Below are 23,526 nucleotides of genomic sequence, written 5' to 3'. Positions count from 1 at the left end.
TTCGCCTGGATGGTGAAGCCTTCCATAGGGTGCCATCAGAGTTTTTTGTTTCCTTTGGGGTAGGTCGTAGGTCCACCCCCGTGTTTCTTGGCTCAGGGAGTATTCCTCTATATGGCCTAAGCTCCCAAAATCCACACCTATGCTAGGGATAAATAAGTAAATAAATAAATAAATAAATCTCATAATCAGAGGAGAGCATTTAAGGTAGCCACTCCTCCATTGCTGAGATAGTTAGCTGGTGCCATCTTTGTAGTTCTCCAGACATTCCCTAATGCCTGATTTCTCTGTAAACCAAAAATGTCTCCCCCTATTATGATATCTCTATTCTTGTTATTATATTTTCTGACTCATATTTTCTGCTCTCTCATGTCCTCGGCATCCCTCTTTCTCTCCCCTTCTCATTCTCCTAGCTCCCTCCCCCATCTTCCCGTGCTCCCAATTTGCTCAGCAGATCTTGAAACTCTCCCCTTCTCTAGGGGACCATGTATGTCTCTCTTAGGGACCTCCATGTTTAATAGCTTCTTTGGGAGTGTGGATTGTAGGCTGGTAATCCTTACTCTATGTCTAAAATCTTTAGACTTCAGGGAGCAATATAATCTAGAAATATGGTACAGCAGAAATTATGTGGAGAATCTGGCAGCACTGGTGACTGTAGAATACTTGATACAATGTTGTCACCCTTCCTTATCTGGGAGCAAGAGCTACATGGTTGGAACAGCTCATTAAAAGTGTTCAGATCAGTAGATGATGCTCAGACACATGAAAATTTTGAGGAATTTGGTTAAACTGGAAACAACTGACAGGCTGATTCATCTCAGTAAGTCAGCCAGGGCCTGTGACCCTAGCTATCCTATGGCAGACAAGGAGTGTGCAAATTTTTCTCCAATAATTGTGTTGGGCCAAATGGGCAACATCAATATTATTCTTTGAAAACATGCTATTGTAATGTGATCAATTTCAGTTGTAATTCTACTCCTTTGATGCTTTTATATGCTTCAGGTGACAAAATGTCTTCTTTTAAAATTCCATTTCATGACATACTAGGTGAGAGGAAGCACTATAATATCTAGAACCACCAAAAACAGAGTTTGGATTTTTAATAAAAACAGGCTTTGTCATAACTAACCTGTACTTTTCAGCTGAGTCATCTGCCTTACTCTGTTTGTGTTTTCTTTGCTATATATCTTTCATCAATGGCAGCCATAGTAACTATTTGTCCTTGTACCTACAGATAATTATGGTGTTTATCCCCTCATCAAGGAAACTCTTTTGCAAAAGGCAGTGATCACTAATGAAAACTATAACTAATAAAAATGCAGAGGTGTAAGGTCAGTTCCAGTGGATACAACTAGTAAACATGCCCATACTTAAGAATCAGGTAACATTGATAAAGAGAACACGAAATATTATAAGAACCAAAGGATCAGAAACTTTGTTGTGAGATTGTATCTCCTAGAACATCAGCAGCTATACCCATAAAGTCTCAAGATTACTCCTTAAATGTTACCAGAAGTAAAAATGCATGAATGAAAGTGCCAACATGCAATGGGGAAACCCAAGATCCTGAACCCGACATGTAGAATTATAGGCAACTGAGCAATTCACAGAGCAGGAGGGGTGGTCAGTCTAATGGAAAGAAAATAACAATTAGTTGTCCACTACCAAAAGATCAGTCAGGAAAACATATTTATATGTAACATTATATTGATTAAATGTTAGTTTAGGCATATATATTCAAATATATAGATAAAAAGCTATGAATATGAAGGAGAACAAGGAAGTTTTGGAAGGAGGAAAGGGAAGAGAGAAGTGTGAGATTAAATTACATTTTCAACATAAAAATGAAGAAATGCAAGAAAAGGCATCAGTGACCTTCTGGGAGACATGTTTGAAGCATTCTTAGAATCTGTACCATATGTACCCACATATTTCACTTAATATGAGAAATTTTGAATATTAAGTTCATGAGCAGTGCATTTATTGCCATCAATACTTGAGACTATTTCATTCATTAATATTGTAAAGAGCAAAATACTTAGCTAAGTGGTAGTGCTTGGCACATGGCAGTATGTGTTAATTTCCTCCCAACCCTACTCCTTCTCTTACACACACACACACACACACACACACAAATAAAACTACACACTTACAGAGAGAGAGAGACAGATAGACAGACAGAACACAATGAGATTAGGGGTAACCATTTAAATGAATGTTGCCTGATAATATATATATATATTATATATATATATATAAATATATATTCTATGCAATATATAGAATATTATAGAACATATATTCTATATTGTATAGAAAATGCTAAAAATCTTTATAAGGTACATTATTTCAATTTCTCTTCCTACTGTATTCTCATTCAGAATTTATGCATTTATTTGAAAATATAAAATTCATACTCACTTTCTATAGTTTGATGGCAGTAATTTAATTTTTTCCCTAGAAACAAAGGATTTCAACATCATATTCAGGTCAAGGATATGGACACCTTGGCCTTAACATAGTGATTATATCATTGATCTAATCATAAAATCCTAGTGTGAGGGTCCATATAACCTGTGATTCACTTACTTCCCTGTATTTTTGAGGGGAAAATAATCAGTTTATATTCACATTTTAAATGAAATAAAATTGTTAGTATTGTGTACACCTTGACAGGCCTTCATCTAACCCTTACTATTTAGTTCTTTCATGGGGCAATCAGTGTTTTCTCTCATTGCTGCCTTAGGATACATATGTTAGGATACATATATATCACCCCTTATCTGAAAAGCTTAGTGATGTTGGCTTCTGTTGCTTGACCAGGCCCTACTGCAAAAGGCATAAGACCCACACTCCTACTTCCTCTACAACCGTTAGAGATGGATTCCTAGTTCTGACAATCTCTAGCAGATGCTGTTTTGCAACTCCCATGTCAGTCTAAATTATTCAGATTTTTCACAGCCACACATACATCATATTAAATGCTTGAAATATGCATTTCCCTAATCCAATTTTCACTCAGCTTTATCCCATCATTTCTGGTTGTTGAGAAGGCCGCTGTTCACCATTCTCTTGAGGCAGATGCAATACCATTGCTATTGCATCCTATGAGGCCAGAAATCCATAAATCTCGAGCTGTAGCCAAAGCACTCATGCTCAAAGGCTTTCACCTACAGAAATTAATCTGGAGTCCCTCAGCATCTCTTTCACTCAGATGAGTAATATATTTTGCAGCTGGGCCACATCAAGCAAGGAAGTTGTTTTTGTTAGGGTCTGAATCACTGTGTGAGGAATATGTGTATGTTGCAAGCAGTAATAAATTCCTAAATCCTCTGGATCCACTCTGCTGATCTTGAGTGTGAAGTCTGTCCCTGAGCCACTTCCACTGAATCTGTCTGGCACCCCAGAAAATCGATTGGAAACCTTGTAGATCAGGAGCTCTGGAGACTGGCCTGGTTTCTGCAGGAGCCAATTCATATAGGTGTTTCCATTACTATGTACAAGGCTCTGGCTAGACTTGCAAGAGATAGAAACTGAATCTCCAAAGCTGACAGGCATGGAGAGTGGAGTTTGGGTCATCACAGCATCACTGATAGAGGCTGAAATATTTAGAAAGAAGTGCAAAGTTACAAAGAAATTTAATGAATAATCATTGTTGATATTTATTTCAATAGATGCTTATTTTTACAAACTATGCACTTTTTACAATTACATACAATATTTTGTATACAACAATACCTCTTTTGATAAAACATGTGAATTGAAATCCCTCCAGAGTTTACAGGCATAATTTATACGACAGTTTATCTGTGTCACAATCTTAATTAAAGTACAGATTTTCTCCCATCTGTAATCACCCACTCACAAATATGAACACTCATGTCCCACCCTGGGTAATAATATCTGTTCTTTCATATATGGACAGAACACTTGTAATCATCAGTAATACTCAGAGTTCATCCTCTCTTCCCATTCTCCAATCTCACTTCCCTCTGTCCTCACCAGGTATCCAGAACAAAAGCAGCACCAATAGTTGAACAGGCAACTTCATTTTGAGGAGGCAGCCTTAGGAGACTGATTAGTCAACACAAGAAAATATCTGTGCTTTTATCTGAGACAAGGAAGTATAGGGATTCTCACGGGAGCATTATGCAAAGGCCTGGGTGAGTGGTGCCTTATAGATACAGGGAAGAGTTATGCAGGCTTCTCATTATTGCAAAAAGCACATAAACTCTCTTCTATGCCAGGAATGACAATACATAAAAAATGTGGCACTTGATGAGAAAAGACCAAGCTAAAACTGTACATTAGAACAACCCCAGTAACACAATAAGTTATGTATTACAGAAAAACTGGAAGGACTGAAAATGAAGGTGCATGTAGATAGTGAATCGATGTGCTTTGAATGGCTATTCATTTCCTCCCCATTCATCAGTTTTACAGAGAAATAGATTTCTTTTTAAGAATTTCATATATAGAACTTAGGAGCTGACTTTCCTGTGTTTAGTAAATTTGTCTCCACAAGAGAAGGAAAAATACCAGAAATGTGTATATTAAGTGATTATTATGAAAACATAAAGACAATGGATACTAAAAATAATTTTTCTGGGATGTATGGTTTAAGGACACTGAAAGTGACTGAGAGGCCTCTGGTGTTTGTGGTAAATGGTATTTCATGGGTGTTTTCTAACATAACTTTATATGAATTAGATACATATAACATTTTATGTCACAGATATACACTATTGAAATGATCTTTTGATATTTTTTATTTATTTATTATGTGTTGTATGGATATGTGTATAGATATGTTCATTCCATGGCATGCACATCAATTTCAGAAGACAAGGCATGGGAGTCAGTCCTTTTCTATGATGTTGGTCTAGGAAAATCTCAAGTAGTTATCTTGGTCAGAAGCACTTTTTTCATTGAGACATCATACCAGTTTATACGGTGAAATGGCTTTAGTATGATGTTTTGACAGAAACGGTGTTGGGAGCTTGATTGGTTGATCAGCAGTTAAGATTGCATTCTGTTCATTCAGAAGACATGAGGTTCACCAATATAAATGTGCTCACTGTTTTCTATAATCTAGTTCCAGAGACTCCAACATACCTTTCTGTTTTCTATGGGCACCTTCATGCAAGTGTACTTACACACATAGAGACACCAACCCATATACATGAAGTTAAAAATAGATAAGGCTCTTTCTCACAAACAAAAAGATAGTGTGTACACAGTTGATAACAGAGAATGTTTATCTCTCAGAAATAGAATTTAGAATTCTAGGGAATATGTTGTTAAAATTTTGTGAAAGCATTGGTCCTGGCTGATTGTGTGTGTGTGTGTGTGTGTGTGTGTGTGTGTGTGTGTGTGTGTGTGAATTTGACACAAGATGATGACATTTGGTTGAAAGAACTCTAGTTAAAAAATGTTTCCATCATTTTCACCTCTAAGCAAGTCTGTGTGCTATTGTCTTGATTAATATTAGATATAGGAAGACCCACCTCAGGCTAGACTGTGCTAATCCTGGACAGGTGATGGTGGGCTGTATAATAATGCATATTGAGCAAACCATGTGTAGTAATCCAATAAAAAAATTGCCATTGTTGCTGCATTTGTTTCTGCATCCTAGTAACTTCCTTGCTTGCATTATAGCCCTGAATTTCCTTCATTATAGACTGTGAAGTGGAACTGTAACCTGACCTTTGCTCTCCTAGTTGCTTTTGTTCGTGGTAGCTAGCACAACAATAAAATGCCACCCAGAACAGATCTCCAGACTTATTACATGGCTCTTATACTCAATGAGGAAGATAGGCTTTTTAAGAGAAAGGCTGTCTTAAGATCTTAGGAAACAATGAAGGCAGTCAATATCAGATTTTCCTTTTTTTTTTTTTCGAGTATTACTAAGACTCACCCTGTTAAGAGTCTTCTCCATACAGAAAACTGAATTCTGTTAGATTCTTGTTAGATTATTTATTATTTTTTGGTTATTTTCAAGACAGGTTTTCTCTGTGTAGCTTTGGAGCCTATGCTGGCACTCACTCTGGAGACCAGGCTGGCCTCAAACTCACAGATATCTTGCCTCTGCCTCCTGAGTGCTGGGATTAAAGGCATGCACCACCAACACCCGGCTCTTGTTAGTTTTTAATGAAAATCTATTCACCTTATAGACCTCTATGTTCTATAGCCATCAAAATTGAGCATTCCCCCTAGGGAACAAAAGTAGACTCACATTTTCATTATCCCAGTCCTCTGAGCCTTATTTGGAGATTGTCACTTGATACTGTGGTGCAGTGTCAGATCTACATAGCAAAGTCAGTCAGCTGGTGAACTCTAACCAAATTGGGGGGAATGTTAATTCCTACATACATAAACCCATGATGGTATTAAATAGTACTTGAAAATTTTGTCAACTTAACATGGTTTAGAAGGGCTGTTATTGGATGGCAACCATTATACTAGATGATATAAAAATATACAAAATTCTAATAAATATTGAATACTTTATTCCCAAAGTATAAATTAATTGAAACCAAGAGAGCTAGAATATACAATTTTTAAATGAGAAAATTAGGTCCTATATACAAATCTTTCTGTTTAATTATTTGATTTATATTGTAAATTATGAATTTTGTGTTTGGGACTCAGATAAAATAACTAACATTATTTAAAACAAAAACAAAACCAGCCTGCAATACACAACCCCAGAGAATCCAGGATATAAGGAGGACCCTAAGAGAGACATACATGGACCCTCCCCCACAGAAGGGTAAACAGACAGGATCACTTTAGTAAATTGGAATGGTAGGGGAAGAGGAAAGGGGACGGGAGAAAATGAGTGGATAAGAGAACATTAGGGATTCCCAAGATTGAGTTGGAGAAAGGGTAGAAAGGGAGAACAAAAAAAAGAGATACCATGATAGAGGTAACCATTATGAGGTTAATGAGATTCCTGGCACTAAAGAAATTCCTATGAATCCACAAGCATGACTCCAGCTAAGAATCTAAGCAATAGTGGAGAGGGTACCTTAACTACCCTTATCCTATAATTAGATTGATGACTTTATTTGCCATCATAGAGCCTTCATCCAGTAACTGATGGAAGCAGAAGAAGAGACCCACAGCTAAGCACTGAGCTAAACTCCTTGAGTCCAGTTGTAGAGAGAGAGGAGTGGTAATATGAGCAAAGGAGTCAAGTCTATGTTGGGGAAACCCACAGAAATAGCTGACTTGAGTAAATGGGAGCTTACTGACTCCAGACTGACAGCTGTATAAGACTGAAATAAGGACCCTGAATTTGGGTGACAGTTGTGGGCCTTGGGCAGTTTATGAGGCCATTGAAAGTGAAAACAGTAATTATCCCCATCACATGAGCTGACTTCTTGTAGCCTATTTTCTGTGGAGGGATTGTTGTAATCCAGGCAAACCTGACTCTGACTCTCACCCACCTGTGCATGGCAGGTGTATGTACCATGACCCTTGAAATGGAAAGCTACACCCACCCACTTTCCTTCTCTCTTCCATGCTGTTCCTCTGAAGGGGCAGAAAGCACTTTTCCTCTCTCTCCCTTCTCTCTCTCTCCCTCTCTCTCTCTCTCTTCCTCTCTCTCTCTCTCTCTCTCTGTCCCCCTCCCTCTCTTCTTTCTTCCCTCCTCCATTTCCTTCTAATAAAACTTCTCACTTAAGCTCCCTTTGCCTGGCATGTTTGTCCCTTGCCAGCCATGGAATCCACCAAGCTCCCCCTTGCCCAATATTCCTGATAATTGAAAGAGAAAAAATAAGTGAGTGGAGTTTTCTTTGAAATGGCCAAGGAATATACAACTGCCATTGTCAGGTAGGTGAGAGTTGGGGCCAGATAGCCTAGATTACAACAGCAATATAAAAGTATACTTCTAATAAAGACATTTGTCATTGATTGCATTTTAATGAACATTCATAGAAATCATAAATTTTATCATTATTACAATGTAAAATCATATTTGGAGATACTACTTTCCTCTGCTTATTATTAATTCAAGGAAAATGTATGAAATGCAACATGGAGATATTCATTGAACAGCAAAACAGAAAGCTGAATAAAATAAAATAATGTATTGGTGGTTAGGATACACACCAGTAGTATTTTGTGTTAAAATGTGAAACCTAAACCTAACTATTACATATATGAGAGAAAACAATAAATGTTTTTAAAGTGACATGGCATTTGTTTAAAATAAGAAGAATAATATTATAAAATATTGTATTTTCTAGTAGACAGAAATATTTGTCATCCAATTTGGACTAACAGAAGCTCAAATATAAAACTGGCAAGAACTGTTCATTAACTGATACAACAGGATATAGTCTAGTCCTCCAAAAGATGGGTCAGAGGTTCATTAATATCAGTCATGATTGACTATTTATTTATTTATTTATTATTTGTAAACTAGTCCACAATTCAGAGAAGTTTCATCTATAAGCTAACAATTAGAATACATAAAACTAAATTGGATATATAGTTATAATACATGACATATATACATATATAATATATTTCCTATAGCATGACAGGGAAACATTGTGCATTGTGCCATTTTCTCCCATCTGCAAGTATTTCTGTTGGGTTGCAAGGTATGTCAATGATCCTTTGTTTTTTTGTTTTAAATACTGAGATCATCAGTAGAATGGCAGCCCAGTCCATTCTCTGAGTTTATTGTGTCTTCCTCTGCTAGTCACTTGATGGCTAGTAGACGTTTGTCCATGATTTTCTGCATAAAAGGCTGAGCAGTGTGAACAATCTAATGCACCTCTTTAATAAAATTGCTGCTTTCTGAAAGCATAGCACCTTACATTTTATTCTTGGTGCAGGCTCATGTGGAATCAATTATTCTTTCTCAAATTAAGTGCTAGTAAGTCTTTAAATCTCTGAGTATTCCTGAAAACATTCCACAATTTACCATGCTGAGGAGATTATGTAATTCAAATTTTATGAATTAAAAAATGCAAGGATTTGGATGTCTTACATTTACATTCTCTTTGGGGTGGTTCAGAAATGTACAATCCATAGGCTTGGCCATTGGTGCAAAATTTCAGAGGTCTGAGTTTCCAAATATCCTTTATCTTCATATATATCAGCATCAAGTTATACCAGCACCATTTGTTAAAGATGTTTTTCTTTCATTGTATAATTTTAGCTTCTTGTAAAAATCAGATGTTCATAGGTACGTGGGTTAATATTAGGGTTCAATTCAATCACATTGGTCTACCTGTCTATTTTTGTGCCAATACCAGGCTATTTTTAGAACAATATCTCTATAATAGAGATTGAAGTCAGGGATGGTGATAACTCTGGACGTTCATGTTTTTATACATGATCGTTTTGGCTAACATGAGTCTTTCGTTTGCCCATATAAAGTTGACAATTGTTCCTTCAAGGTCTGTGAAGAATTGTACTAGGTTTTTGATGGGGATTGCATTGAATCTGTAGATTGCTTTTCGCAAGATTGCCATGTTTACTACCTTGACCCTAGGTATGCACGAGCATTGGAGATCTTTCCATTTTCTGGTATCTTCTTACGATACCAGAGATTAAACTTTAAGAGATTAAAGTTCTTGCTATACAGGTCTTTCGCTTGTATGCTTAGTGTTACCTAAGGAATTTTATGTTTTTTGTGGCAATTGTAAAGGGTGATGTTTCTCTGATCTCACTCTTAGCCCATTTATCATATGTATACAACAGGACTACTGATTTTTCTGAGTTAATCCCCTTGATCTCCCTTTGTTGTCTAATTGTTTAAGGTAGAAATTCAAGTATGATATTGAAGAGGTATATATAGAGAGAACAGCCTTGTCTTGCTCCTGATTTTAGAGGAATTGCATTGAGTTTTTCTCCATTTTGTTTGATGTGGGCTGTTAGTTTACTGTATATTGCTTTTATTAAGTTTAGGTATGTTCCTGTTATTACTGTACTCTCATGAAATAGTGTTGGATTTTTCAAAGGCTTTTCGGAATCTAGTGAGAAAATCATGTGATTTTTCTTTCACAGTTTCTTTATATTTTGGATTGCATTGATGGGTTTTTATAGGTTGAACAATTGCTGCATTCCTGGGATGAAACATACTTGATCATGGTGGATAATTTTTCTGATGTTTACTGGATTTACCAGTATTTTATTGAGTAGTTTTTTCATCAATGTTCATGAGGGATATTGGTCTATCACCCATATTCATTGCAACATCATTTGTAATAGCAGGAACCTGATAGCAACCTAGATGTCCTTCGACTGAAGAACAGATGGAGAAAATGTGGTACATTTACACAATATTATACTACTCAGCAGGAAAAAAACAAAAACAAAAACAATGGAATCTTGAATTTTGCAGGCAAATGGATAGAACTAGAAGAAATCATCCGGAGTTAGGTAACCCAGTCACAAAAAGACAAAAATGCTAGGTACTCACTCATATATGGATTTTACACATAGAGAAGGAATACCTGCCTACAATCCACACCAACAGAGAATCTAGGAAATAGGTAGGACCCTATGAGTGGCATACTTGGTCCCTTGGAGAAGGAGAAATGGACAATATCTCCCGTACTAATTGGGAGCATGGGGTATGGGAGACGGGGCTAGAAGAAAGAGAAAAGAAGAGGAGGGGAGAGGAAGACACGAGACAACAGGAAGATCTAGTCAGGGGAAGAATTGAGGAGAGCCAGAAAAGAGACACCCTCATAGAGGGAGCCATGACAGATTTAAAGAGAATTCTGGAACTAGGGAAATGTCTAGAGATCTACAAGGTTGATGCTAACTTGTTAAAAACTAGTTAAAAAACTAACAATCTAAGCTATAGTGGAGAGACTGCCTTAAATGCCCTTCTCTGATAATGAGATTTATGACTACCTTATATGGCATCCTACAGCTTTTATCTAGTAGATAATGGAAGCAGAAACAGACACCCACAGATAAACACTAAGCTGAACTGTGGAATCCAGTTGGAGAGAGGGAGGAGTGATGAGGAAAAAGGGTCAAGGGCAGGCTGCACAAACCCACAGAAACAGCTGACCTGAACAAGGGGAGCACAAGGACCCCAGACTGATATCTGGGACAACATCATGGGGCTGTTCCATACTCCCTGAATGAGAATGTCAGTTTATAGTTCTGATTAATGTATGAGGCCTCTGGTAAGTGGATCAGTATTTGTCCCACGTACATGAATGGACTTTGGGAGCCCAATCCATGTAGAGGGATACTCTCTCAGCTTAGACACACCAGGGAGGGTATTGGCCCTGCCCAATATGATATGACAGACTTTGAAGATCCAACATGGAAAGCCTTACCCTCCCTGGGGAGCAGAAATGGAATGAGATAAGGTGGCAGTGGGGAACAGGGGAGTAGCGGAGGGAAAGGGAACTGGGATTGACATGTAAAAGAAGCTTCTCTCTAATTTCAAAAAAGAAAAAGAAAAGGTAGCTTTCTCCATGGAAGTCTTACTCAGGAAATAAACTATCTTAAGGGTAGGTTGATGGTAGACAGAAAAGGCACTCAATGGCATATTTGGAGGTTCCTTGTCTCATAAACGTCTACATATTTATCTTTTTATCCCAAAGGTTCTGTGTATATACTATGGATTGTGGATTTGGGTTCTTATCAGATTCCTAAGCGTATGAACCAATTGGTCTCTGCATTTGTATGTTTGCTGTGCCTGTCCTTGGGCTCTTCTCCTGTTTAATTGTTTTGTACTATTCCAGTTCATTTGCTTTATCTTATGATTTATTATATTTTAACATTATTTCTTAGATGTTTGTTTGTTTTCTGATGAGAGACTGAAATGGGGTGGATCTGAATGAGAGTTAAAGTGAGGAGGAACTCAGAGAAGTAGAGGTAGGATATATTATATTAAAAACTTTTTCAATAAAAGAAAAAAGCTGGTAAAAATAAAATAAAGTAAAAAAGAAAAAAGATAAAAATATAGGAAAAAATTAAAAGAGAGTACTGTGTAATTTTTTCCCAGTTCTTTTACTAGAAACTTCTAGGTATGAGGATGGTGAGTTAAAGACTCAAGACGTTGTTTTCTGTATCCCCCAGTGCATAAGAGTGGGCATGAAAATTCAGTTAAAAACAAACTACATTTGAATGTGTAACTTAGTGGATATGGAAATATGACTCTGGTTCTCAATGCTTACAGATCGTGGCCAGTAGCATACTAAGCTGTAGGACAGCATGTGGTAGATGTGAAGTGATTTTTTTTTTTTTTGGATTTTCAAGACAGGGTATCTCTGGCACTCGCTCTGGAGACCAGGCTAGCTTGGAACTCACAGAAATCTGCCTGCCTCTGCTGCCAAGTACTGGGATTAAAGGACTGTGCCACCAATGCCCAGCCTTTAAGTGATTTTTTTTGGATTCCAGTTAATATCTCTGAAGATAGCATACCAGTGGTATAAGGGCTAAGAGACCTGCTCCAGCTTCTACTCAGGGCCCCAAGGCTGAAATGCTTCTTAGGATTGAAGGAGCGGTTAAAAAGATTTCTATAGAAGCTTCACACACAATCTGAGGGCCATGCTTATCTCCTGTGCTCTCTTATTCTGTTTCTACTCCAATAATCCTGTATTACTTCTTCCTTCTCCATGCTTCTTCTATGTTCTTTTAGTCTAAAAATTCTTCTTCTTCGGAGACTTTAAGTGATAAAGAAATTTATCTCATTGGTCAAAAGCACATTTCTAGATGAAGTGATAAGGGGCTAAGCTACATACCATGACAGCACAAAAGCGCATGGCCATAGGAGCAAAACCATGACCACACAGGGATAACACAGTGCCTAGTGGCAACTTTAAAAAGCAGATCTATTGTTAAAAGATTGTCAAGTGAACAATTAAAGAATGTTTTTCTTAGTAATCTTGGTAGACATCTGTGACTCTGACCTTGTGCAAGCTGTAAAGTTTCTTTTTACAAAAAATCTTTAGTGTAGTTTGAACTTTCTCTGAGGTGAAAGTGAATTAATTGTGTGCAGTAATCTGAGCCAGAAAACAAAGCAGGCTATTAAGAGTCCACAGTTCTTGTGGCATAAATAGATCCAGTTATGAAGCATGTCCTAGTATATATTCTATAGATCAAAAATATATAGCTAAATGAAAAGTCATCATCCAGACCATCCAGTGAATAAGTACCTAGTAAACAATTAACACACTGTAGTGCTGAGGGAAGACTCTCCAAGCTGTAATGTGAGGGATCAAGCTCTTGACACAGAAATCTGCACTGAGAACAGCTTAAAACATTCAGAAGGCAGGATACCTTATTACCTTGCTAAATAAGTTATCTCCATCAATGTGCACTCTGGTGACAATATCCCCCATAGCATTGATAAATGAGGTCTATATCACCATTAGATATGCATCTCTGATGGGAAGACACCTGAGGTATGCACTGAACTCTCACTGCCTAATTCTGTGGTCTGAAGCACGGTAGGTTGAGGCTACAGAGGATAGGCAGTTCATTGAATTTAAGGCTCTATGTCTCAGCTGTCGTTTTTAAATTGTCTTTCCAATGGTACATATGGCCATTGACCTCTCTGTCATGCAAAGCCTGATCTTCTGATGGCACTATTTCTGAGCATATCCACCATTTGTGTTTTTTATTATCCATGAAAATATCTGTGGAGAATGATTTTTGGCTTGTGAGGCATGGAAAGGGGTGAGAGGGAAAACTGCAGTTGGAATGTAAAATGAAATAAGCAATAAAGAAATAGAAAAAATAATCATGGGTAAATGTCATATCTTCAACAAATGGTGATCATCAAGATGGATAGCTGCATGTAGAATACTATGAATAGATTCATAATTATAATCTTATATAGACTAAACTCCAAATAGATCAAATACTGAAACATAAAACAGATATACTAGAGATGACAGGAGAGAAAGTGGGAATATCCTTGAACTCGCTGGTATGAAAAAGGCATCCTGAACAGGTCGTCCACCATCACCATGGGATCTTAGTTCAATACAGAATAAATGGGAACTAACTAAACAAAATCATTCTGTGTGGCAAAGGTCATAGTCATTCAGCCAAAGAGGCATCCTACAGAATGGGCAAAGTTTTTTTTAGCAATTAAACATTTTCTTGAAGGCCAATAATAAAAATATAGAAGGAATTCAAAAAAGCTGATGACAAGAATACAAATATCCCATTTAAAAAGGCATACAAAAATAAACAGAGAATTCTGAAAAGTGGAAACTCAAGCATGTGAGAACCACTTTAAATTTTCAACACCATCAAGTTCTGGGCAATGAAAATCAAACTAATTTGAGATTTAATTTAATACTGGACAGAAAGTCTAAGATCAATAAAAATATGTGACAGCACATGTGGCCATGTTTGTGAAGTTATGGGGAACACTCATTCATTGCTAATTGAAGTGCAACCTTTTACAGTCACAATGAAAATAAATTTTATGGTTGCTCAGTATGATGGGAATGTTTCTAACCAAAGATCCAGCTTCATGACTCTTGAGCACATACACACAAAGGACACTATCATGGATATAGTTGTTCAACCAGATCCATTGCTTTTCTTTTCATGATAGCTAGAAATTATAAACAATCTAGATGTCCCACAGCAGAAGAAGGGATAAAGAATATGTGGTACAATTTACATTAAAAATGGAAAATCAAAGATAGATAAAACAATTTTGAACAATAAAAGAACTTCCACTTTCATTACCATCCCTAAGGTCAAATTGGAAAACAGACCTATAGTAATAAAAATTACATGGTAGTTTATCAAATATATAGACACTTTGATAAAGGGGATAAAAATCAAAGACCAAGACATAAATTCACATACCCATGAACACAAGGTATTTGATAAAGAAGTCACCAGTCCCCACTGGAAAAAAGAAAGCATCTTCAGCAAATGTTACTGCCTAAATTGCATGCCTGCAGGTAGAAGCATGCAAAGAGATCCATGTTTGTCTTCCCGAACAATATCCACCTATACTGAACTTAAAAGAAGAGAAATTAGGGAATAGCTTTGAATGCTTTGGCTTAAGTGACATCTTCCTAAACAAAACACTGATAGACCAGGTACTATGTATGATTAACAGTTATTTAATGGGCTCTCATGAGAGTGATAAGGCAAAGGATACTATTTAATATGTCAAAAAAGCAGCTTAAAGAATAGGAAAATATTTTCACCAACTCCACCTCTAAGAGAGCGCTAATATCTAAAATATATAAACAATTCAAGAAACTAGACTTCAAAAAAACTAAATAATTTAATTGAAAATGGAGTATAGATCTAAACAGAGAATCCTCAATGAAGAAATCTAAAATGGCTGAGACCCATTTAAAGAAATGATCATTTCCCTTAGCCATTGGGGGGGTACAATTCAAAAGGACTGTGAGATTCCATTTTACACCTGTGAGAATGTCTAAGATTCCATGTGATACCTGTCAGAATTACTAAGATCAGTGACACAAGTTTCAATTCATGCTGCTGAGGATGAGGAGCAAGGAGAACCCTCCTCCATTGCTGGTGAGTGTGGAAACTATAAACCACTAGGGAAATAAATAGCACAGGTGGTCAGAAAATTGGGAGTTATCTATCTCAATATCCAACTATAACATTTGTATGCTTACACAAAAGATACTCCATCACACCACAAGACCACATGTTCAACTATGTTCTTAGTGGGTTTATCCAGGACAGCCAGAAATGGGAAACAAACTAAGGATACCTTAGCAGAAAAAAAGAAAAAGAAAATAGGATACATTTATACAATGGAATGTTACTCAGAGGTTAAGAAAACTGACAAAAAATTTGAAGACAAATGGATGGAATTAGAGACAAAAATATCCTATGTGAGGTATGTCAGGCCCAGAAAAGTAAACATAGCATATGTTCACTTACAGGTGGACAATTGCTTTTTATTAAATGATAATCATTCTAGAATCCACAGACTCAGAAAGATTAAGTAACAAGGAGGGCTCTACTGGTAATGCATCAATAATCCATGAAGAAGAAATATAGTGTATTTGTGCTGTACTGGGGGCAGGTGAGGATGGAAACAGGAAGGGTCAATTTGGGAGGGTAAGAATGTAGGGAAAGAGAAGAGAGAATAATGTGGAAACCTACTGCAGTGGAAACTTCCTTGAACTTATGATCTTGACCCCATCAAGGAAAACAACTAATGTAAAGTATAGAGCATAAACAGGCCATTTTGTCTAACAAGGGCAGGTTTCCAGTGATGGGACTAGTCCAGACACAAAACCTTTCAGCCACAACCAGTCCTGATTGTAAATTTACTAGGGCAATGGTAGTATAAAGCTTATGTTGTTGATCAATACTGAGTGATAATTTGAGGCCAATGCCACAAGAGGGCGCCCAGGCCTGCCACTGTTAGGATGCCTAGAAACTGGAAGATGGGTAGGCCAGACAACTAAGGTAAAACTAAGTAAGACTGTCAAGAAAAAATGTCAATGAAATGGTTTCAACTGTTATTCTGATACACTTATAAATCAGCTCCTAGCACAATCTCACCAGAGTGGCTTCCTTCAGAACTGATGGGAGCAGATTCTGAGACATAGCCAAATATTAGGTGAAGTTTGGGAAACCCCTCTGAAGAAGGAAAGAGTAGAAGTATTGTAGCAGCCAGAGTGTTCAATGACACCCCAAGAACACAGCTCATAGAATCAACTTAGCAAGGCTCATAGGAGCTCACAAATACTGAATCAGCAATCAGGAAGCCTGTGTGAGTTTGTACATGGTCTCCTGAGAATATGCATTGGCGGTTTAGCTTGGGTTTTTGCAGGACTCCTAACAATGGGAGTGGGGATGTCTCTGACTCTTTTCCCTGACCTTGGGAAACTTCTCATCATACTAGATTGATTAAGTCTTAACATAAAGGTTTGTGCCTAGTTTTATCTCAGCTTGTTATTTGCTATTTGGTTGATATCCCAGGGGGTTCTGCTCTTTCCTGAAGGGAAATGGAGGAGCAGTATATCTGGGATAGAGGGGAATTGGGGCCCTGCTTGGAGGAGTAGAGGGAGAGGAGGATGTGGTCAGTATGCATTGTGTGAGAGAAGAATAAGGAAAAAGAAAAAAATGAAGTTCCACATACCCTGATGATGCCAGAATAGGCCTTGTGCATTAAAGAGAATACAGATGCACAGAGAATACAACTGTGTTCATAATGTGAAACAATTTAACAATACCTTTTAACACATGATTGTTTTGCCTGCATGTATGTAAGTATATAGTGTGCATACCCAGTGCTCTTAGAGGCTATAGGAGGGTGCTGGATGCTCTGGAACTGAAGTTGAAGATAGCTGTGGGCTGCCATGTGGACTCTCAGAATTAAACCAAGGTCCTCTTCAAGTAAAACAATTGCTCTTTATCAGCAGGAATTCTTTCCATGCCAATGAGACACTTAAATATATATTTTCCCAAATTGGCATATGAACTCCATGCAATGCAACTAATATTCATGGACTTTCAAAAGTTGATAAACCCAGTCTAGGATTTATGTAGAAATTTTGTGAATGAAATAACTAAGAAAATTCTAGAAATGTGGTATATTTTCTAACTTATTTGTTCTATTTTATAAAATAGGTATAAACTGTAGGTTCACAGATAAAGAGGTGGATGGGATTTCATGATGAGACTGAACATATAATGCTCACACATGAGATAGATAGATAGATAGATAGATAGATAGATAGATAGATAGATAGATAGAAAGCGACAGAGAGGGGGAATACAGATCACTTTTTTGTTTTGGTGTTTTGCTTTTTCCCAAATGTATGCTCTGATGTTTGTGGCCATAGATTTTTGCATTGAGGGATATATCAGAGTCAGCAATAGAGTTAATATCTGTGCACTCTGCCCTAATTCCATTCACTAATATGAAGATATTTCATGTATTGATACTTTATGTACATGTTTTGTTAAAGCATTAACATCATTCTCACAAACATTGAGAATCCATTAAAATGTTAATTTATTTCAAAGCTGGCAGCAACTGCCTTGAAAAAATACAGCTAATCTGGCAAAGTTTTTTATTTGTGTACTAATCAGAATATTAATGAAAATCATAAAAGGTTTAAGTGTTGGGGTTTTTGTGTATATGTCCATTTTTCTACTTGTGCAACATCATTATGTCTGTTTCCCAAAGAGGTCAGAAGATGGTGACATATCTCCTGAAACCAGAATGGTTTCAAACCACCATGTGGGTACCGGAAGATAAGCCACTCCTCTGATAGTACAAAAAGCTATTAACTGCTGAGCAATATTCCTAAGGAACCCTTGAGAATTATAATTTTAGTTATCTTATGGCCTATTGCAAACATACACCCTTTGCATTATCTGGTCTAAAGACTCAAATCAGCCCAGGATGGGGAGAATGGGAATGGAAAAAGGTGAGAGTGGAGGAAGGAAGGGCAGTGGGGAAAATATTAAAATCAACTAAAAAGAATTAACTCACTCCAACCACATACTGATATTCATCTTTGTAACATCTCATTATATGGCAGAGAACAGTCATCCACTCAGTGATTATATGGAGTGTATTTGTTCTCTACATACAAGCAGAACTGAAAGCATTGCTGTTCACATCCCGTGTCAGGAAAGCTGTGGAAGTCAATTTTTATATCTGCTATACCTGTCCCACACCTGAGTATCATCAATAGAGCATCTAATCTTCTGTTTTATTCCCTGAAAATGAAGACAACACTTTCATCACATCTGTCTCACAGTTGGAATGACACAGTGTCTTAGTGCTTTCAGCTGACTACAAACAAAAACTACATTTACTTACTTCATGAAGTCACAAACTCAGAATATCCCACATTTATTATTGGTCATAAGATATGATACCAAAAAAGTGGGTCATTTCCAGTCCACACCAAAGTTGTTATGCTCATACTCTGTAGGGAGACACTGTAGCCCCGCCTCCTACGAGCTGCTACAAGCGTGCTTGGCTACACCCATGAGGGCGTGGTCAGGGGAGGTTCATGTCCTCGTGTGGGGAATTCTTAAGGAGGAGACAGACGTGGGAGCAGTCCCTTTTATGGGCTCCCTACCCTGCTGCCTGAGGGCACACTCTCCGGCTTGTGTTTATCTGAATAAAGACATAAGTATACCAAAATACTCCTCTAAAAGACTATTTTCGAATGCATGCCATTGTCATAGAGAAAATAAAAATACAGTCAAATTACAGGATAATTCTTAGACTGCTGGTTAAACCTCCATAGCATGCATAATGTATTATCTATGAAAGTGTGTAAAATGATAATTCAGTGGAAAAACCCATTGTCACTAATAGGGTTTGCCTTATTCTAATATCATGTATTAGGCCCCTGGAGTACTGTCTACATATAGACTAATGGATACTGGGAAACCACACATTAAAGTGCTTCCTTCTTATTTACTGTGGAGAAAGTACAGATCCTTCCCACAACAGTGACAAGAGTCTTTGGAGGTCATGAAGTTCATACTCACACTGGTTCACAGTCAATTCCTTCATGGCCCCAAATATAAGAAAGTGTGGATAATCTTCCAAAGACAAAAAACAAGGAAAAAATTATCATTTTCATAGATTTATACGCCTAGAAATATTCCAGATTGGAAAAATGAACAAAAGAGACTTTTCAACAGCTAATGAATTGTCACATCATTGACATAACTCACTTTATAATGATCCTTATGATCCTTTGAGAACAGTTTGGAGATTTGGATGTCAGCTGTATTAGCTTAACATGTTTTTCTGACTTATTCACATGATTACTTCATATGGCCTTTATATTCCCAAATTTGAGAACTCTAAGATGTTGAACAGCATCCTCCATTCAGTTAAAAGAATGTGGAATCCAGCTGCTACATCTGCTGTGCACCGGATTACAATGGATGAAGGGAAAAGGAAGTAGGTGTCACTTTTACCTTCCTTATCCAGGAAGATCATTGCTCAGCATCCGAGATCTAGAATAGGCTTTTCTCCATCTGCATCATAAGGAATTGTTGGGATCTCCAGTCTCCATTAACAAACAGTGAGTAAGTAAAGTGCTAGGAGAAAATGCTGCAAGCCAAATGTATCAGAAAGTTGAAACTTCTGTTGTCCTTAGTGTACAGTGTTTGATGAAAAAAAACCTGGTGATTCTGACCCGATATTCATTTATTTTTGCCTCCTCTGTTGGAAGGAGTTTTGAAATAAGGAGGGGATTGGGGTTTGTCCAAATGTAATATCAAAAGATTTGACAGTGATTTGTGGCAAATTGTAATGCATTCAGCAAAAAATAATGAATCAAATCTGGGACAGTTTCTTCCTTTGAATAATCAACAGCATTTGTAAGAATTATGCATGTTGCACCACGTATGAATATGTGCAGAAAGAGATGTATATGCTCTCCAATTTTTGCTAAAATAAGTAACAAAATATCCATGGATTCCTTACCTACTATGTAAAAGAAATCCTAGATTACAATTCCAGCATTGCTTGAACTGGCCATGGTTCCAGAACTTGGCCATAGTACCAGAACTTGGAAGTTAGAAACAGGAATTCCTTAATGTCAAGGTCTGCCAGATGCTATGATGCCAGAAGCCCTGATACCAGAGGTCATGTCTGAAGAGACACAGTTGGCTGCTGAAATTCAGGATGTGGAGCCACCAGGAAAGAATCCCCTGATGGATAAATCTCCATCAGGCAAGGCCACCTGATACCACAGACCCCAGAATGTCTCTTGTTTCTACTGTGAGCTTACATGCTTGCTGTTGCTATCTTTTTCTGATATCTGGAATGATTGAATTGGGTATGGGGAAAACACTCACTGCCTGTAGGTAATATGTTGATCTCATTGGAAATATCCTGTTTATCTGGGCTCTTTTACCTGTGAATGTTTTATGAAGATGACATCCTCCCTAAACTCTACATTTTAATTGTTAATAATATACAGAACATGATGGATATATGGATATGGATATATACAAGGTTATGCTTTTCAGCTAAGATCTTTTGAGCTCCCCCTAACAAATTGCTTTAGATCACAGCTCACCCTGATGATTAAAGAAGAGTAACTGAATTCCCCAGGAACAAGAATGGCCCTAATTCTGTTAATGCTTAATAGATGTAGACATGGATCTCATTATCCTTGTCCTCAATTCTCCTGATATTTGAAAATAGTGATAGATGTTTATGTACTCAAAAGACCTAAAGTGCAGTTGCCAGATTGTCTTTTATGTACAAAAGTTTAAGTTTGTGATTCCTTTATGATTCATTGTAAGATTAAATTTTTAGATAGACAGTAGGATGATTGATACTTTCTTTGTAGCCATGGAACATGCCCTGTAGTAAGCAAAAGAGTTTTCTGTGAAAAGATGCTTTATGTCTGCTTTTGTTCTGTTGACATGTAGTAAGTTACTTAAATGTAAATGTATATGGGATATTGGGATGCCTTTTTAATTATGTAAGGAAAATGAAAAATATGTTACTTGTAATCTGTAGGAATTTAGCAAAAATCACTGTATTTGATAGATAGATAGCCAGAAAGAAGCTTGATCTATCAGCCAAAACATTTATGAATGATATAATTCTCTGTGTGTTTATTTCGGGCAAAGTGGTTGTGGGGAACAGGCAGACAGAAAATCAGTCTACATATTGCACCATGAACAATGGACAAAAATTCTGCATAAAACCTGACAAAAACTTTAAAAGGCATTCAAAATACATTAGAACAGAGACAAGCATAGATTCTTGTTAGCAACATTTTCTCGGGTATACTGTTTGCCAGAGACAAGCAAAGGTGTGGCTCCTTTAAGAGAGGTGTCTTGACTCAGCATTACATGCAAAAACTGCACAGCTCTTTTAATAGGCCATTTACAGAAGTTATGACCCAATTGGGATTGACAGACATCTATTTAACTTCCATCCAGACACAAAAGAATATGCCTTCTTTTTTTCAACTTTTTTTTATTTGAATTAGAAACAGGATTGTTTTACATGAAAATTCCAGTTCCCTTCTCCCACCCATCCTCTTCTACAACCCCGACTAAAACTCTATCCATCACATACCCTTTCTGCTCCCACTGGATGGTGAGGCCTTCCATAGGGTGTCATCAGAGTCTATTGTATCCTTTGGGATAGGGCCTAGGCCCACCCCCTTGTGTGTTGGCTCAGGAGGTATTCCTCTATGTGGAATGGGCTCCCAAATTCCACACCTATGCTAGGGATAAATACTGTACTTCTACAGGAGGTCCCATAGATTTCTGAGGTTTCTTCACAGAAACCCATGTTCCTAGGGTCTGGATCAGTCCCATGCTGGTATTCCAGCTATCAGACTGGTGAGCAAGAGTTCCCCGATGTTCAGATCAGCTGTTTCTGTGGGTTTCACCAGGCTGGTCTGAAAGAAGCCTGCAACATCATGTTAATTTCAAGGGCTTGAATAGTTTGACATATTCATAATGATTTTATCATGGAAATAGAAGTTTCTGGTGTGAGACTCCATGTAACCTGTGACTCACTTACTGCCTTGTATCTTTAAGGGGAAACTGAAGAGTTTATATTCAATTTTTAAATAAAATATTTTATGAAATTAAATTAAAAGTTTAATTTTTTAAATTAACAGTAGGATGAATTGGTGACAGATCTTCATTTAGTCTTTATTGTCAGTTTTTTCATGTATCATCCAGAGTTTTTCATCCTTCAGTGCTGCCTCAGGATCAATACACATCATCCCTCCTTTGTAAAGCTTGGTCATGTTGTTTTCTGTTGCTTGACCAGGCCCTGAGGAAAAAGGTACTTTGCCCATTTTCTTGTTTTTTTCTACCACCTTCTGATATAGATTCCTGGGTTTTATAAACTCCAGTAGATGCTTTTGTTGCAGTTTCCATGCAAGTCTAATTCATCCAAATCTTTCAGTCACTCATACCTCTAACCAAACACGTAAAACATGGATTTATCAAATCCAGTTTACAATCAGCTTTTACCCCCTCTTTTCTGGTTGCTGAGAGAACACATGTTTATCATTCTCTTCAGGCAGATGCACTGTCATTGTCATTGCAGCTGATGATGCCAGAAACACAACAGTATAGAGTTGTGGTGAAGGAACTCATGCTAGAAGGCCCTCAGCTGCAATCAATAATCTGAGGTCGCTTGGCTTCTGTTTCATATAGATGAGTAACTTAGAAGCTTGTTCACCCTAAGCAAGGGTGATTTTGCTAGCCTTTGAATCACTGTGGGAGAAAAATGTGTATGTTGCATGCAGTCATAAATACCCAAGTCCTTAGGCTCTGCTTTGCTTATCTTGAGTGTGAAATCTGTGCCTGACCTACAGCCACTGAACCTGTCTGGCACTCCAGGAATTCTGTTGGAAACCTTGTAGATCAGTGGTTTTAGAAAATGGCCTGGCCTCTTCAGGCACCAATACAAATAGGTGTTTCTATCATTATGTAAAATGCTCTAAATAGACCTGCAAGAGATAGACGCTTGATCTCCAAAGCTAACAGGCTGGGAGATTGGAGTTTGGGTCATCACAACATCACTCCTGGAAGCTGAAATGATGAAAA

The 23,526-nt window shown here is 37.4% G+C and overlaps 1 gene segment (V, D, J or C); it reads right to left on the bottom strand.

Moving 5' to 3' along the window:
- Positions 1 to 3,207: 3,207 nt before the first annotated feature.
- Positions 3,208 to 4,048, bottom strand: LOC113838838. The segment is given in 2 exon segments: positions 3,208 to 3,596; positions 4,000 to 4,048. Coding segments are annotated over 2 exon segments (438 nt in total).
- Between the last annotated feature and the right edge of the window lie 19,478 nt (positions 4,049 to 23,526).

This window comes from Cricetulus griseus, unplaced genomic scaffold (genome assembly GCF_003668045.3).
Source record: "Cricetulus griseus strain 17A/GY unplaced genomic scaffold, alternate assembly CriGri-PICRH-1.0 unplaced_scaffold_26, whole genome shotgun sequence".
Taxonomy (NCBI): Eukaryota; Metazoa; Chordata; class Mammalia; order Rodentia; family Cricetidae; genus Cricetulus; species Cricetulus griseus.
This window is presented reverse-complemented; position numbering and strand designations above follow the sequence as displayed.